Here is an 18,748-nt window from a genome sequence, read left to right on the forward strand (position 1 = left end):
GGGGCGCCTGGGTGGCTCAGTGGTTTGGGCTGCTGCCTTCGGCTCCGGTCATGATCTCAGGGTCCTGGGATCGAGCCCTGCATCAGGCTCTCTGCTCCGCGGGAAGCCTGCTTCCCTCTCTCTCTCTCTCTCTCTCTGCCTGCCTCTCTGCCTACTTGTGATCTCTGTCTGTCAAATAAATAAATAAAATCTTAAAAAAGGGGGGGGGGGGATGTGATCACATGAACATAGGATTTTATTCACTAGAGGGAAGAATTGAGAATTTGGCAAGTATTTTAAATTTTGACCCTTGAATAGTATTTTATTAGGCTAGAAATACACAATGTGTATTTGTCATACTTTATATACATTTTAATGTTGCCATTATTGCCACCACACAATATAATTTCTCACATCGGTGAAATAGGGACAGAAATACCATGCAGAATTATCCTAAAGATGAAATAAGAATATCAAAGTACTTGGTGGTTGGCTGGATATAGTCCTTGTTTATATGACTTGCTCCCATACTTGAGCCTTGGGGCTAGAAATCCTGCCTCAACAAAGTAACAAATCACTTTGTTGTGGACCTTGAAGGTTGTTTCAGAGTAGTAGAACTACAAATCTTCCTATACTATGTGGGTCTTTAATGAATGTTGCTAGGTGGCTAAAATAGTCAAAGGTAAGCCTTTAAGAGATTCACTGGCTATGCATTTTTTTTAAAATTTCCCCACTAGGAGACCCTGGGTGGCTCAGTCGGTTAAGTGTCTGCCTTTGGCTCAGGTCGTGATCCCAGTGTCCTGGGATCTAGTCCCGTGTGAGGCTCCCTGCTCCTTGGGGAGCCTGCCTCTTCCTCTCCCTCTTCCTGCCACTCCTCCTGCTTGTTCGTGTGTGCTCGCACTCACTCTCACTCGTTCGCTTGCTCTCTGTCAAATAAATAATTTTCCCACTAATTGGCACTGGCAGTTTTAACATCCTTATATACATGTTTTCCCTTCATTTTCCACCTAACCAGTAGCATCATCAGTACATCTTTTTGTGGGAGCTGTGCCAGACTCCCAGATGCTCTCCTCTTTGGCAAGTAAAAAGAATATTGTGCACTCTGAGGGATCTGATTGATTGATTGATTGATTGATTTTTTCACTCTGAGGGATCTGATTTATTTATTTATTTATTTTTAAGATTTTATTTATGTGAGAGAAAACAAGCAGGGCGAGGTGCAGAGGAGGTGGGGAGAAGCAGACTACCCATTGAGCAGGGGACCTGACGTGGGGCAGAATCCCAGGACCCCAAGACCATGACCTGAGCCGAAGGCAGACACTGAGCCAACTGAGCCACCCAGGTGCCCTGTGAGGGATCTGATTTAAACACTGTCTCCTCCCATGTCTTCTGTTGAAGTTTCAAGCAAATTGCCTAACCTTTTTGGTTGTTCATTTCCATTTCTGTAAATTTTTAAAAATTTATTTATTTGAGAGAGAATGAGAGAGAGCATGAGAGGAGGAGAGAAGTCAGTGGGAGAAGCAGACTTCCTCCTGAGCCGGGAGCCTGATGTGGGGCTTGATCCTGGGACTCCAGGATCATGACCTAAGCCAAAGTTGCTTGACCAACTGAGTCACCCAGGAACCCCAGCATTTCCATTTTTAAAAAGATATTTTGAGGGGCGCCTGGGTGGCTCAGTGGGTTAAAGCCTCTGCCTTTGGCTCAGGTCATGATCCCAGGGTCCTGGGATCAAGTCCCGCATCGGGCTCTCTGCTCCGCGGGGAGCCTGCTTCCTCTTCTCTCTCTGCCTGTCAAATAAATAAATAAAATCTTTTTTTTAAAAAAAGATATTTTGAAGAATATTCTGGCCCTTACAAAGATATGAGGATGATGAAGCTAATATAATATTTCCCTTTGGCATTATTTAGAAAGTGTGTTTTCTTGGATTATCATCATTATGTAGACACCAAAGCTACATGTTGAGTCATTTCCAGACTTAGGAAAATAATTTCTCATTCAGTCTTCTGCCATTCCTTTTTTTTTTTTTTTTTTTTTTTAAGATTTTATTTATTTTTTTGACAAAGATCACAAGTAGGCAGAGAGAGAAAGGGGAGGAAGCAGGCTCCCTGCTGAGCAGAGAGCCCGATGCAGGGTTCGATCCTAAGACCCTGAGACCATGACCTGAGCTGAAGGCAGAGGCCTCAACCCACTAAGCCACCCAGGCGCCCCTGCCATTCCTTCTTTATTCACTGTCACATATTTATTGGTAGGAAAACCAACAGGTATTTTGGCCCTTGAATATAAAGTTGTATTGAAAGATTTAGTTATTTTCTGTTTAAAAAAGCCATCAACATTATTGTTTAAATTTACTTGATCCATTAAACAGAAAAGAGGAGAGTGAGTCCCTCCTAAATTTTGATAATATTAATTAAATATTAGTAAATCATAAGTTAAAAGAATTTTAGCAATTGGCTTAGGAATCTTTAGAAGTGATCTTTAAATAGAGAATGGGAGGAAGAGGAAACCTGCCATGGTTTACTCATAGTTTCATCAGTTTTAAAATGAGGATAACAACCAGGTGGTTCTGATCATTAGATGAAACCATGTTATAAGGGCCGCCTGGGTGGCTCAGTCGGTTAAGCGTCTGCCTTCAGCTCAAGTCATGATCCCAGGGTCCCGGGATCGAGGCCCGCATCGGCCTCCCTGTTCGGCAGGAAGCCTGCTCCTCCCTCTGCCTGTGCTCGCTCACTCTCTCACTCTTGCTCTCTCTCTGACAAATAAATAAAATCTTTAAAAAAAAAAAAAAAAGTGTACCTGGGTGCCTGGGTGGCTCAGTCAGTTAAGTGTCTGACTCTTGGTTTTGGCTCAGGTCATGATAGGGTTGTGAGATCAAGCCCTGCATTGGGTATGTGAATTGTCACCCTCAGGGTGCCTGGGTGACTCCGTTGGTTAAGCATATGTCTTTGGCTCAGGTCGTGATCCCAAGGTCCTGGGATCAAGCCCTTTGTGGGGCTCCTGGCTCAGCGGGGAGCCTGCCTCTCCCTTTCCCCCCTGCTCATGCTCGCGTGTGCGCGCGCTCTCTCTCTCTAATAAATAAATAAATCTTTAAAAATAAACACATCTTTCTCTGCCCTGCTTGCGTACACATGCTTTCTCTTTCTCTCTCTCTCTCTCTCAAAAATACATACCTGTGTAAATTGTACAGTATAAGTTGTTCCGTCTCTCATTCACCTCACTCTTTCACTTCTCACACCCTTTTAGGAAGACCTCGATTTCTAGATTCTCATATTTTTGTGAAAGGTGTGCCTAAATGGTCCTTGGGATTTAGAAGGAGAGTAAGATACATTTGGGAGTTTTATTACCATGAAGATCTAGTGAGATGCTGGAGTTATGCTTTGGAATTTTATTTAAGGATAATGTCCAAAGTATTTCATCAGTTGTTAATATTAGTACAGGTGACCCTTGAACAAGGTGGGGATTAGGAGTGCTGACCCCAATCCTCACACACAGTCAAAAATCTGAAATTGCAACTTTTTTTTTTTTAAGATTTTATTTATTTATTTGACAGAGAGAGATCACAGGTAGGAAGAGAGGCAGGCAGAGGCGGGGGGGGGGGAAGCAGGCTCCCCGCTGAGCAGAGAGCCCGATTCGGGACTCGATCGCAGGACCCCGAGATCATGACCCGAGCTGAAGGAAGCAGCTCAACCCACTGAGCCACCCAGGCACCGTGAACATGCAACATTTGACTGCCCCAAAACTTACCTCCTATTCGCCTACTAGTGACTACTAACTTTATCGATAACAGTTGATTAACACCTATTTTGTAGGTTATAAATATTACATACCATATTCTTATTAAAGTAGAAGAAAATGTTAAAGCAAATCGTTAGGAAGAGAAAATATATTTAGAGTACTGTATCGAAGAAATCTGCGTATGAGTGGACATGTGCAGTTCAAACCCATGTTCAAGAGTCATCTGTACTTATCAATACGTAACTGAAAATGTAAATATATTTTCCTTTTTTTAATTTTCCAAAATAACTAAACTTCTGCATGTATTATAAAATTACCTGTTGATGTATGTGGGGGAGATGTGCGTGTGTTAGTGTGCATTAGTGGCTATCACTAGCTAGATTATTCCCATGTGAACCATGATTTGACATAGGGAATTATGTCAAATGGTCTCACTGACTTTCTTATTAGAATGATGATCATCAAGTATCTTGTAATCTCAATTAAGTTGAGAATTTCTCTTCACCTCAATGGTATCATTTATGGTGCTGATTGTTTTTCAGATTCTGATGAACTCATAGCAGTGACATTTCAGTTTTTGTCTGAGATGTTTACATATTCCCTGTCTCTTGTCTAGGTCACAGGAAATGTTTGTTTGTTTGTTTATTTGTTTGTTTTTTGAAAGTCATCTTTAGATCAGACCTAATCTTTCAGGCAGGTGAAAAGCAACCTTAGCAAAGCAGTTAAGAGAACAGACTCTGTTGCCAGGCTGCCTGGGTTCAAATTTTGACTTTGGCACTTAAGTGTTAAATAAGTTCTCTGTTCCTCTATAAAGTGAGGGAGATGACAAGTATTTATTTGGGATGGTGCCTGACAGAGTAAACACTACATGTTAGCTTCCATTTTTATTTTCAGAAAAAAATTGTATTTATCCCATAACAAATTGGTATTTGGTGGGTTTGAACTAAGTCCTGCTATTAAGTTGGGAGCAAAATTCACCAGGGATAATGTAAAGGAGGGTTCTTATCCCAAGGATTTCCTGGCATCAGACTGCCCTTACTGCTTTCCCATTGCTAGAATGACAGAGCCCCTAGCTCTCTTGGAACCAAAGCCCCATGGAAGCTGCAGTTCCCGTAAGTAGTCTCAAAAGTTTGAGTATTTAAAAAAAAAAGTTGGAGTGTTGCTGGCAGCAGGTGGCCATGACCTTAGTTACCCAAGTTGTCACCAGGCATTGACCCTTTAGGGTGTTCACATCACTCCAGGGGCACCATCCCTTTGCTGGAGACAGGTGGGCTTTGGGAATGGAGTGTGTAGGGGTGGGGCCTGGTGTCCAGAAGCGATGATATGCTGGAGTGGGGGCTATAGGTCCATCCTGCTGTTCACCTGGGGCTCCCCAGGGCAGCATGAGGATAGGAATTCTAGATACGAGTTGCAGGCTGGCTCTAGTGGGGGCAATAGAGCTTACTGCTGGTGGTGTCCGGGCGACAGGACTTTAGGGAGAGTTGAATGAGTCATGACTAATCAAGACAGATGCTGTATTGCTGGAGGAGTGTCTGAAGCCCCTTTAGTTACTGGATTATGGGTTGTCCAAGGGACTGGGCAGGAAACCCAAAGCTAAAATTTTAGCCCTTGTTTCCACTGAGCTTTTAAAATGATGTAATACTTTAAATAAACATACCCTGTCTTCTGGTAGGAATTACATTCCCCAAAATAATTTTAAGTTGAGGGCCTATGTAGAGCAGTCTGGAAAGTGCACGTGGTGGGTCAGTCCTGCTTTTGCTGTTGGGTGGTGGAAGGACTGCCCTATTCATATTGTTGCTGTGGGAGCCTGTGTTTCCTTGAGGAGCATCACTGGAGGAAGCTACAAAGCACCTTCTGACAGATTACTCTAAGGCACTTAAGGAAGACTTGAGCTGCATGGTATTTCAGTCCATTTAGCAAAACGCCTTGTGGTTCATTCTGTCAAGCAAGTGAAATGATAAACATTAAGCTAAAAGCTTATCATCAAGCTTCCATTTAGAGAAGGCTGCTGTTCAGCTTGGGTAGAGTGATTGTGAGCACACCTGATAGTCTGTCTTAACTTTTGTTCTTCAACAAAGACAGTTGTCCTCTCAGTTCCTCATCTTTCCGTATGGATGATGGTAAGGTCGTCATTCTGTCACACTAAGGTGTAGTGGGAACATGTAAATGCCATAGGAAGCTGTGTGATGCAGTTCAAGGCGGCACTGGAATATGCAACTGCATACTTGGTGAATTGAGGAGGTTAATTCCTCTGAGTGTTAGCTATCTCATCTACAAGTGTAGTTGCCTTTTTTCTACCAATTCACCCTGTCTACCTATCTATTCCCCTTGGTTGGTGGAATTAAGTGAGAAAATATTGGGCATAGAGCTAGAAATCATGAATTTGTTAGGACATTAGAACTAGAAATAGCAATGGTAATCATTTTTCTAGTCTATTATCTTATTTTCCAGAAGAGTAAATAAGGAACTTAACCAAGGTCACAAGGTTGTTTGACAAGTATGAAGAATTACAGAAATGCTCAGGGTTTTTTTGGAATGGTGTGATGCTTTAGTACAATAATGAAAGAATGTTCTCTCTGTGGCCCCTACATGCGTAAGTAATGAGTGATTCTCAAAGGGACTGTTAGAGTATGTATAAGAATCATTAGAAGGGGAGCATTTCCAAATTACATAGGTTTTTCTGCTCCATGGAGGAGGATGCTGGAATTACTGCGGAAGGACCAGCAATGGGTGGAGAGGGTATAAATTGTCTTCTTTCAGGAACTATTATATAGGTATATGCTTTTAAAAAGTTTAAGCTATGCAGTAGATTTTATTGTATACAACAAAAAGTAAATTAGGGCACCTGGGTGGCTTAGTTGGTTGAGCCTCCAACTCTTGGTTTTTGCTCAGGTCATGACCACAGTGTCTTGAGATTGGGTCTTGAGATTGAGCTCCGCATTAGGGTCTTCCTCCAGAGTCAGCTTGGATTCTTCCCCTCTCCCTCCCGCTCTGTTCCCTCCACCCCCCACCCCATGCGCTCTCACTCTCAAATAAATAAATTTTTAAAAAATTAAGTAAATCTCTCATATAGGTTCCTACCTCAGCAGTAATTACAGTTTTTTGTTGTAGTTGTTACTGTTATGTGTCATACTAGAAACATTGTATATGAATATGTAAGAATACAGTTGTGTATATTAATGGATTATATATAAGGTTCTGTACCTTTTGTCTTTTTTTCTATTTTGTATCAGCACATATAGCGCTATCTTTTAAAAAGGGCTACATAGTATTACAAATATAGATGTACCCATACATATTTAAATTTTCCTTTGATAGAAATTTACTATTTCAAGTTTTTGCTTTTAAAACAATGCAGCTGGGACGCCTGGGTGGCTCAGTCGATTAAGCCACTGCCTTCGGCTCAGGTCATGATCCCAGGGTCCTAGGATCAGAGTCCCACATCAGGGTCCTTGCTCAGCAGGGAGTCTGCTTCTCTCTCTGACTCTGCCTGCTTGTGCTCTGTCTGTCTCTCTTTCTCTGAGAAATAAATAAATAAGTAAAATCTTAAAACAAAACAAAACAATGCAACAGTAAACGTCCTGGTGTATCTTCAGTACAGCCCAAGTATACTTGGTTGAATTCCTGAACATGGAATTACTAAAGGATGTATGCATTTTAGATTTTATTTTTTAAAGATTTTATTTATTTATTTGACAGAGCAAGAGCACAAGCAGGATGAGTGGTAGGCAGCAGGAAAGGGAGAAGCAGGCTCCCCGCAGAGCAAAGGGAGCCCGATGTAGAACTCGATCCCAGGACCCCAGGATCATGACCGGAGCCGAAGGCAGTTGCGTAACCAACTGAGCCACAGGCACCCTGCATTTTCAATTTTGATAGATTGGCTTAAGTGTATATATTTAGAAAAGCTCTCCTGGTATTTAGAAAAAAATATATTCCTTCTAAAGCAGAGTAAGACTTGGTTTGATTCTAATGAAATTCACATGTTCACTTTCTTGTTTTCACTTAAAGCCTGTGCCTACTGCACTGGCTCAGGTAGATAGAGAAAAAATCTATCAGTGGATCAATGAGCTGTCCAGTCCTGAGACGAGGGAAAACGCTTTGCTGGAGCTGAGTAAGAAGCGAGAATCTGTTCCTGATCTTGCACCCATGCTGTGGCATTCTTTTGGTACTATTGCAGCACTTTTACAGGTGGGTATATATCTGGGAGTTGCAGGTCAGTCCTGTTCCCCACACTGTCTCTCTGCCTTGGCTCAAATGATTTTGAAATCTTGAGTAGAATGATTTTTTAAATGTCAGTATTTTAAGAATCTGTTTTAGAAAAGTAAGGTGCTTGTTGCAGTGCAGGTTAATAGATCTCACCCAAAAGATATATTTAATCTGAGATTAAAAATCTGTATTTTTAACAAGCAGCTGCCCCATTCTTAAGTCATTCTGATGCAGGCAGTCTGAGAACCACACTTTGAGAAACACAGCTTTAGGACTACTACAAGACATTTCTAGATTTCTAGGTGACATAGGAGAAAAAGTGGAAGGCAGAGTATAAGAACTGCAGAGTATATTCTGGTGAACAGAAATGTTAAGATATAACATAGGATTAGAGGATTAGAGGTAGGTATGCTTGTACATTAAAGAATAAATCCCTGAAATGTGGTTCTGACTGTAATGGTCATTGGTGAGAAATAAGTTGATACAGCATAATCCTAAAATATCAAGATAATAGCATAATCATCCTTTAAAGTATTGTCTAAAATTCCCAATAATTTTTCAAATCTGTTACGTAAATTTGCATTCAGTTTCTACTTCATGTAGCCAAGAAACTAATCTTTTTAAAATTTATTTTTTATTTTCATTTTTTAAAGATTTTATTTATTTATTTGAGAGACAGTCTAAGAAAGAACATGAGAGGGCAGAGGGTCAGAGGGAGAAGCAGACTCCCCGCTGAGCAGGGAGCCCAATGTAGGACTCAATACCAGGACTCTGGGATCATGACCTGAGCCGAAGGCAGTCACTTAACCCAACTAAGCCACCCAGGCGCCTGAAACTAATCTCTTTTTAACTATAGTTAGCATATGATGTTCTATTAGTTTCAGGTGTTCAACATAATGATTCAACAGTTGAATAATTCTGTACTCACTGCTTATCACAATAGGTATATTCTTAATCCCCCAAACTAATCTTTTTTATAGGAACATTTTCAATAACAGTTTTACAGTTAAAGTAAAAGGAATTGTATACAGCAAATCATCCCTTTTGGATAGAGATTATACATATTCACTGCTGTTTGTATCTATCCCCCTGCATATATTCCTGTTCTTATCTCTCCCTTTTTGTAGTTGCTACCTGACCAAACTCAGATTGCTTTCTAAGTACTGTGGCTGATTTACTGACACTTACTATCATGGTAACTTAAAACAGGGTGTTAACAAAAAGAAGGGATTATAACAGCCACAGCCCCTCAAGCAAAGGCCTCCACAGATGCTGGATGTTAGAGGAAATATAGGTGACCACAGTTTCCTCCAGAGGAATCTTCTAGAGACCTATGTAGAAATGTCACATAGTCTCAGGTGTATTTGTGATGAAAAGATAGGAGCATTATTTATTTTTGCTTGGACTTTGATGATTCAGCTACAGGATATAAGGGTGGGGGTTTGTAGGGTTTTGCTTTAATACCATCAAAATTAATTGTGAAATAGTTATTCTTTATTCATCTGGTGCTGGTTTCCATTTTTTAGGAAATTGTAAATATTTATCCATCCATCAACCCACCCACCTTGACAGCACACCAGTCTAATAGAGTTTGCAATGCTCTGGCATTACTACAATGTGTGGCGTCACACCCAGAAACCAGGTGAGTGCTTGGATGAGTCTGGCAATGGAGGTTTGTATCAAATATGATCTTTTTCTGATTGATGAGCGGAAGGACATGCAATAGGAGTAGGAAGCATGTGCATAGATGTGGATCTTCAGGATTCTCGTGTTTTTTTAGAGAATTTCTTTTCTCTAATTCGCCAAGTTTTCATGTAGTAACAGTATAGTATTGTTTGATAGTTCTAAGTTTTTTTTATTATGGTAAAATATATATGACATAAACTTACCATTTCAGCCATCTTTAAGCGTAGAGTTCAGTGGTATTAAATATATTTATAATGGGCAGCTATCCCCACCATACATCCCCATAACTCTTTTCATAGTGTAAAACTAAAACGGTACCCATTAAACCGCAATTGCCCATTACTGTAACCCCTTGTAACCATCGTTCTACTTTGTGTTTCTTTGATTTTGACTACTCTACTACCTTAGTTAAATGGAATCGTTCAGTATTTGTCTTTTTGTGCTTGGCTTATCTCAACATCCATATTGTAGCAGATGTCAGAATTTCCTTCCTTGTTAAGTCTGAATAAAAATCCATTGTCTCATTTACTTTTTACCCATCCATTCATAGCAATGATCTATTAAGGAGTGTTCACGGGGTCTGTGGCCGGCTCAGTAGAGCGTGTGATTCTTGATCTCAGCGTCATGAGTTCGAGCCCCACATTGGGGATAGAGTTTACTATTAAAAAAATTAAAGTAAGAGTGATATTCATATCTCAAGAAAGATCAGGCATGTATATATTTCCTCCTCCTGAATTCATGGTAGGCATCCCTATGTAAGGCACAGTGCATGGAATTTACTACCAGTTTAGTAAATATTTGACCCCAGTATTTTTTTCCCAATGAACCTAGTTTGGCTTCGTAATCTTTCTTAACACAAGATCCTCGGCAATCTGGTAACAGGTCAGAATTGGCATGCCAGTTGGCATGCTACATCTGATAAGAAAAGGGAAATCCTGTTCAGTAATCCTGTTTTGTGACCTTTATGGTTCTAAGGCATTTAACAATCATCTTATTATAGTCTTTTGTCTCTTTATCAATTATAAAATCTGAGTGCTAAGTTGGCACTGACATTGCAGAATTTCAGAGAAGTTACTGTGAAAATTATTCTTAAGCACTTAAGGAAAATGCAAGAGTACTTTGAGTGTTAAAAATTTAAAGAGTTTGTTCTCCCACAAGATTAGTTATCTATAAATAATACAAAGTAATAGATTGGTTCTATATTAGTTGCCTGAAATACTAGCTTCAGATTACAATGTTTTTAGAGGGGTACCTGTGTGGCTCAGTTGGTTAGGCCTCTAATTCTTGGTTTCAGCTCAGGTCTTGATCTCAGGGTCATGAGATCGAGCCCCAAGTTGGGTTCCACACTCAGCATGGAATCTGCTTGGAATTCTTTCCCTTCCCTCTCCCTCCCCTTCTGTTCCTCGCGCCCCCTTGCATGTGTGCTTTCTCTAAAATAAGTAAATCTTCAAAATGTTTTTAGAATACTTAGTATATCAGAACTACTCTTAACAAAAAAAGAACAGTGTGCATTGAAACAGCAGATAAATCTCATAATGGCTGCTTTGTTTCTTCATTTTGGTTTATAATGTTTTGTCTGACTTTACCTGTGAATATTATTAATCAGTCATAAATTAGGTGAGGGAAGGCACCTAGGAGATTCTCCTGAGCAGTTAATAGCATTTTTATAACCTATTTTTTAAAATCCACAGTTAGATATTTTATCAGTTTTTTAGGAACTTGGTACTAATTACAGGGAAAATTTTGTATTCTCTTAACCATAAACCTAGAGTAGATTTTTTAAATTGTGACATTGCCATTTTGAGCTAGATTTTGTGGTGAGAGGAGGGGGATGAAAAGGGGCTCTCCTGTGCACTGTTGGATGTTTAGCAGCATTCCTGGCCTCTGCTCACTGGATGCCAGTAGCACCCCATTGGTTGTGACAACCAAAAATATCTCCAGACATTGCCACATGTACCATGATGAGCAGAGTCTCCCCAGCTAACAACTGCTGGTCTAACTAATGACCAACAACTCTTCTAGAGATTCCTTGGTTAGTTGACATTACAGGCCCTAACAAAATAAACTGTCTGGAAATTGAATGTTCAGAATCCTTAGACATGAACTCTGAGCTCTGACTGGGATTATGTTTTTCTTCCAGGTCAGCATTTCTTGCAGCACACATCCCACTTTTTTTGTACCCCTTTTTGCACACTGTCAGCAAAACACGGCCCTTTGAGTATCTTCGGCTAACCAGTCTTGGAGTTATTGGTAAGTTATTGGGGTGGTTTTGCAAGTCTGAAATCTTTGGTGTTTTGGTTTTTATACCTTTTGTTCCCCAATTGTTCATTTTTGTCTTCAAGGTTGAGTCTATTTTCACTAATAAGGGCATAATAATAAATAGTAATAAATAATAAATATTTATTAAGTAAATAAGTAATACAGTGGTTCTTACTAAGTACCATTCTGAATGTTGTTAATAAGGGTGTGAAGACCCAGCATTTGGGATTAAATTCAGCATATGTGTAGAAACAATTACCAGAATCATAGGGAGAATAAAGAACAAGCTAAAGGCAACAGAGTATTATTGCAGAAATAAGAATTCGAGTTGGTTTTTTTTGGAGGGGGATGCCTGGGTAGCTCAGTCTGTTAAGTGTGCAGCTCTTGATTTCAGCTTAGGTCATCATCTCAGGGCTGTGAGACTGAGCCTCTATTGGGCTCTGTTCTGAGTGTGGTGCTTGCTTGGGTTTCTCTCTTTGCCTCTCCCTCTGCCCCTCTGACTTGAGCCCATGCACATTTTTTTTTTTCAAAAAAAAAAAAAAAAAGAATTTGCATTGGTTGTTTTGTTTCTTTCTAACTTTGAAGGTTTTGTCCTATAACTACAGATGTTCATCCTCTATTTCACCTTTTTGAATTTTTGCATGCCAAAGGTAATGTTTCCATGTATATTTAGTATAGGAGATGTGTCTAAAGTACATTTTACTCAACAAAATAATATATTAGCTGTTTCAGATCTCAGACTCCCAGATAATAAAGAACGGTCTTTGGATTTATGAAAAATAAATACATTCAAGAAGTGTTTCTTTTTAAATTCCCTTCAGTGTTATTTTCTCGTAGTTTTTGCTCACATGCTGGCCAAACAGTAAGAACATCAATTGTATAAACTTTGGTTATTGTGTTTATGTTCAACCTGTGTTCATATCCCTATAATTATAAACCATAGGTCAGGAAGTATACTGTAAGAGTTTAATACTTCTATTGCTTCTCAACCTTTTGGTTAAGATCAAGTGTAGTGTCTATTCTTACCAGTTGAAAAGTTTAGTATTTCTGAGACATATTTCTCAGAAATATTTTATTGTACATTTAAGGAGTAGCTGCTATCTCATGTACTCCACGTGAATGTTACTGGTTTTTACATCCTCTCCAAAGTATACTCTTAGTTAGAAACATTTTTCCCCAATGTATTTTATAATTTTAAGCTACAAAAATTTCTCATGTAGGATTTAAAACATGAACAAGCCAAAAGAAGACAGTTCTATCATTAATTCCGATTTAAATTGTCCTACTTCTGCTGGGTTTTTTTTACCACAACAGTCAGATGATGCATTAGCTGATGTTAGAATAGGTTAACTGTAGGGGGATAAAAAAGATATTTGTATATATTAGAGAATGGTGACTGCATTAACATCCATCACCACACATGGGCTGGCTCAGTTGTTGGAGCATGGGACTCCTGATCTCGGGGCTGAGTTCACGTCCCACCTTGGGCGTAGAGATACTTAAAATCTTTAAAAAATCCAGCACCACACATAGTTACAAATTTTTTTTTCTTGTGATGAGAACCTTTAATATTTATCACTTTAACAACTTTCAGATATGCAATACAATATTGTTACTATAGTCACTGTACATTACATGTGCAGGGCTTCTTTATAACTGAAGGTTTTATACTTTTTGACCACCCTTACCCATTCATTCATCCCCAGTTTTTTACTGAAAAAAATTCAGTGGAATTAATAAACCTCTAACCAGATAGGACTGGGAGAAAAAAAGAAAACACAAATTACAGGTTCCAGGAATGAAAGGGTATATGTTATAACAGACTGTATAGACGTTAGAAGAATAATGAGTACTGCTAATAACTCTAAGCCCATAAATTTGACAACTTAGGTGAAATGGACAAATTTTATGAAAGATTCAGTCTGCCGGACTATACTCAAGCGAAAAAAGATAATCTGAATAGCTTTACATCTATTAATTTGTTTTTGTAGTTTAAAAACCTTCCATCATAGAAAACTCCGGGCCCAAGTGATTTCACTGATGAAGTCTAACAAAAATTTAAAGCGGAAATAATACCAGTTCCACAGAACTTTTCCAGAACATAGAGACTTCTAAATTCTTGGTGAGGCCAGCAGTAATTATTCTGAAATAAAACCAGAAAAAGACATTATAAGAAAATTGGGACGCCTGGGTGGCTCAGTTGGTTGGATGACTGCCTTCGGCTCAGGTCATGATCCTGGAGTCCCGGGATCGAGTCCCGCATCGGGCTCCCAGCTCCATAGGGAGTCTGCTTCTCTCTCTGACCTTCTCCTCGTTCATGCTCTCTCTCACTGTCTCTCTCTCAAGTAAATAAATAAAATCTTTAAAAAAAAAAAAAGAAAAGAAAACTATAGGCCTCTATCCCTCAAAAACATAGATACAGAAATTCTCAACAAAATGTTAACAAATCAAGTCCAACAATATGTGAAAAGGATCATCATGATGAAGTGGGTTTATCCCACGAACAAATGATGGTTTAACTTTCAAAAGTCAGTCAATACAGGGGTGTCTGGTTGACTCCGTTGCTAAAGTATGCAACTCGATCTCAGGGTTGTGAATTCAAGACCTACAGTGAATATAGAGATTACTTAAAAATAAAATTTAAAAAAAAATCAGTCAATATAGTTGGCCATATAAACAGACTAAAGAAGAAACAATGTATAACCATTTCTTTAGTTTAAAAAATAAAAAGCCTTTGATAGTACTCAGCATCCATTTATGATAAATATTCCAGCAAAGTAGAAATAGAGGGAACTTTCTCAACCCAAATAAGTTTTAAAAAATAAATCCTACAGTTAAGATCACAGTTAATTTGAAAAACCAAGCTTTGCCCCCCAAAATTGAGAACAAGGCAAAGATATTTATTCTCACCACTCCCATTCAGTATCATCCTGGAAATCCTACCTGTTGCAGTAAGGCAAGAGAAAAAAATTAAAGGCATACAAATTAGAAAAAAATTAGATAGTCTATTCATTTTTATGTGCTAGCTAAAACAGTCAGAAATTGAAAATTTAAAAACTTACCATTTGTAATAGCACCAAAACATGATGTAAGTCTTACAAAAGATGTGCAAGATCTATAGCTAGAAAACTACAAGGCAATGATGAAAGAAGTCAAAGAAAACCTAAATAAATGCAGAGATATACCGTGTTCATTGATTGGTATATCAGTTATTCAGTATTGTTGAGATGTCAGTTCTCCCCAAACTGGTTGTATAGGTTTAGGGCAATTCCAACAAAATCTCAGAGCTTTTTTTTTTTTTTTTTTTTTCATGGAAACTGACAGGCTCTTTCTGAAATTTATGTGGAGAGGCAAATGAACTAGAATATCCAGGGTTTCTTTTGTTTTGTTTTAAAGATTTATTCATTTATTTTAGAGAGAGTATGTGTGAGCCCTGGGAGGGGCAGAGGAAGAGGGGAAGCAGAGCCCAACATGGGGCTCAATCCCAGGACCCTGAGATTGTGACCTGAGCTAAAACCAAGAGTCGGTCATTCAACAAACTGAGCCACCCTGATGCCCCTAGAATACCAGTTTTTAAAAGGAAGGACAAAGGGACGCCTGGGTGGCTCAGTTGGTTGTACAACTGCCTTCGGCTCAGGTCATGATCCCGGAGTCCCGGGATCGAGTCTCGCATCGGGCTCCCAGCTCCACGGGGAATCTGCTTCTCTCTCTGACCTTCTCCTCACTCATGCTCTCACTCATGCTCTCTCTCACTGCCTCTCTAAAATAAATAAAAATAAAATCTTTAAAAAAAAAAAAAAGAAGAAGAAGAAGAAGGACAAAGCTGGAAGATGAATACTACCTAATTTCAAGACCTAGTGGAAAACCAGTTGTCAAGACAGCATAGTATTAGAGAAAAGCTAGACTTATAAATCAATGGAACAAAACTGGGGAGTCCAAAAGTTGACCCACACAGATATGGTTAATTGTTTTTTTTTTTTTTTTAAGAGTTTATTTATTTGACAGACAGAGATCACAGGCAGGCAGAGAGAGAGGAAGGGAAGCAGACTCCCTGCCAAGCAGAGAGCCCAATGCGGGGCGTGATCCCAGGACCCTGGGATCATGACCTGAGCCACCCAGGCGCCCCAGTTAATTGATTTTTGACAGAGGTACAATGACAGTTTAGTGGAGAAAGGATAGTCTTTTCAATAAATGGTGCTGGAACAATTAGATATCCATATGTAAAACAAGGAACCATGATTATACCTTGTACTGTATATAAAATTAGAATGGGGGCACCTGGGTGGCTCAGTCATTAAGCGGCTGCATTTGGCTCAGGTCATGATCCCAAGTTCCTGGGTTCGAGCCCTGCATCGGGCTCCCTGCTCAGCGGGAAGCCTGCTTCTCCTTCTCCCATTCCCTCTGCTTGTGTTCCCTCTCTCGCTGTTTCTCTCTATCAAATAAATAAAATCTTTTTAAAAAAATTAACTCAGAATGGATTTTAGACCTACATGTAAAGTTAAAATGAAATAGTAACTGGAAATCTGCTTTAGGGCATATTAGTGAATTATGGTACATGCAGTTTGCTGTGGCATTTAGAGATGTAGCATTTAGAGTTTGCCAGTTCTTGTTAAATGATACTCCTTTCTCTTCTAAAGTGATTGATTTTGGTTATTATAGATCTGATTAATCTAGGCCTTTTTGTATAAAAGCTAGTTGGTACATTGGGCAGCTTGGGAACCAGTGTTTGTTTAATGGGGCTCTGCTTCCTTATGTACAGAATGGAGAAGATTAACACTGAACTGTGTCTGTTGCCTGGTCAATGGTGTCAGGTTAAAACTCAACAGAATAGAATTGGAATGAATTTTAAAAATCATTTGTTCCAATTCTTATTTTATAGATAAACAGAGGCCTGTAAAGAGATGGTAACTCTTACAAATTTAGGCAAACTAGTTGTGGAACTAGGATTAGAGTGTGTGTGTGTTATTTTGGTATACCCTTCCATGTGTGTACTTCTTCAAGAAAGTGACAGTTAAACAACCAAGAATCAATGTTTGTTTATGTCTGAATATCCTTTTCCACTGATAGAAAATTCTTCTCTCTTACCTGAAATAAATGGAGAATAGATGGTGATATTATTGTGTGGTTGTCTGATTTAGAGAGCTGACCTGCTGCTAACTATGTGATGGACCAAACTTGGTACCTGATCTTTGAAATGCTAACCAATTCATTTCAGTCAACGTGTGCTTTCTCTTCCTTTTCTTTTTTTCTTTCTTTTTTTTTTTTATTAATATCAGTTTGAATCGGATCCTCTGGCATGAACCCCAGTTTGTGTTCTCTGTTATTTAAGTTCCACAACTAGATGGATGAACCCTACAAAGTTCATTTTCATTAAAAACCCTGACTCTGAAACAATTTTGTTTGTCCATATTTTCTTTAGGGGCCCTAGTGAAAACAGATGAGCAGGAAGTAATCAACTTTTTATTGACAACAGAAATTATCCCTTTGTGTTTGCGCATTATGGAATCTGGAAGTGAACTTTCCAAAACGGTATGTGCTTTTCTGTATATTCTGTATTGTATTGGCTCTTGGACTGCTTCATGGTCCTAGAATCATTTTCTGTGTCCCTTGGGCTTTTTGAAACTTCTCTGTATTTATTTTCTTTTAGATAAAAATTGTTTAAAAATGATCATTTAAAAACCCCAACCCTTAAGAGGAATATAAAGTTAAACACTGAATTTCTCCGTTTTCTCTGAACCCACTTTTCCAAAGGTGTATTATTCTGGACTTCTTTTTTTTTTTTTTAATTTCTTTATTTGAGAGAGAGAGTGCACACACGCATGAGAGAGCTTGAGAAGCAGGCTCCCCACTGAGCAGAGAGCCTGACACAGGGCTTGATCACAGGACTCTAGGTTCATGACCTGAGCCAAAGGCAGACACTTACAAGACTGAACCACCCAGGCGCTCATTATTCCAGACATTTTTTAATGCACACTCAAGTGTATACATATTTGCGCTTCTGCTTACTTTGCTTTTTAACCATGAATGACAATGTGACTGGGTATAAAATTCTTACGTAATTTTCTCTGTCAGAACTCTGTTGCCATAGCTCTGTTGTCTTCTGATATTGAATATACAGTGAAATCTTGGAGCAGCCTGTTTTTCCTTTTCTTGGTGAATTTGCTTTTTCTGTGTGGATGACTGTAAGCTTTTATTATTTTATTATTTTATGTTTGATAATCTTACATCAAATTTTTTTCCAGAAGAGCATACTCTTCATGTCTCTTGTTAATTTTCATAGTATTTTTCATTTGTTTTGGCCTCTCACTTCAGCAACATCAGTTATGCTATGTATATATATTTTTTAAAGATTTTATTTGTTTGACAGAGAGATCACAAGTAGACAGAGAGGCAGGCAGAGAGAGAGGGGGAAGCAGGCTTCCTGCTGAGCAGGGAGCCCAATGCAGGACTCGTTTTCAGGACCCTGGGATCATGACCCGAGCCAAGGGCAGACACTTAGCCAACTGAGCCACCCAGGTGTCCCTCAGTCATGCTATATTATATATCTTCTATCTTTTTTCCCTCTAATAGCTTTCTACTTTATTTTATCTCGTGTTTTTTTTCTCAAGGCTACTTTTCCATGTTGCTATTTTTAGCAATATCCAACCTCCGCTTCTATAGTATGTGCAGTCACATTGAATTAATTAATATTTAATGCTGAGTTGGATGTAAGCAGATGTAATGATTTTTAAAATTTTGTAGTTTTAACATGCAATACAGGGGCACCTGGTAATCAGAAGAGCATGTGACTCTTGATCTCAGGTTTATGAATTCAAGTCCCATGTTAGGTGTAGATACTACTTAAAAAAATAACTTTTAAACGTGTTACAGATAAAAAATAGAAAAT

At 39.0% G+C, this 18,748-nt stretch overlaps 1 protein-coding gene and 1 pseudogene across 2 annotated transcripts in view; both read left to right on the forward strand.

Moving 5' to 3' along the window:
• The window catches only part of CNOT9 (CCR4-NOT transcription complex subunit 9), a 30,855-nt gene that overhangs the window by 3,033 nt on the left and 9,074 nt on the right, over positions 1 to 18,748 (forward strand). For both annotated transcript variants that reach the window (XM_059393475.1, XM_059393474.1), the window contains exons 2-5: positions 7,720 to 7,899; positions 9,444 to 9,559; positions 11,744 to 11,853; positions 17,282 to 17,391. In XM_059393475.1, coding sequence (XP_059249458.1) covers positions 7,720 to 7,899; positions 9,444 to 9,559; positions 11,744 to 11,853; positions 17,282 to 17,391 — 516 coding nt within the window. The remainder of the gene's footprint in view (positions 1 to 7,719; positions 7,900 to 9,443; positions 9,560 to 11,743; positions 11,854 to 17,281; positions 17,392 to 18,748) is intronic.
• LOC132014625 (U2 spliceosomal RNA) lies at positions 12,840 to 12,968 on the forward strand (annotated as a pseudogene).

Source organism: Mustela nigripes, chromosome 3, assembly GCF_022355385.1.
Source record: "Mustela nigripes isolate SB6536 chromosome 3, MUSNIG.SB6536, whole genome shotgun sequence".
NCBI classification, from domain to species: domain Eukaryota; kingdom Metazoa; phylum Chordata; class Mammalia; order Carnivora; family Mustelidae; genus Mustela; species Mustela nigripes.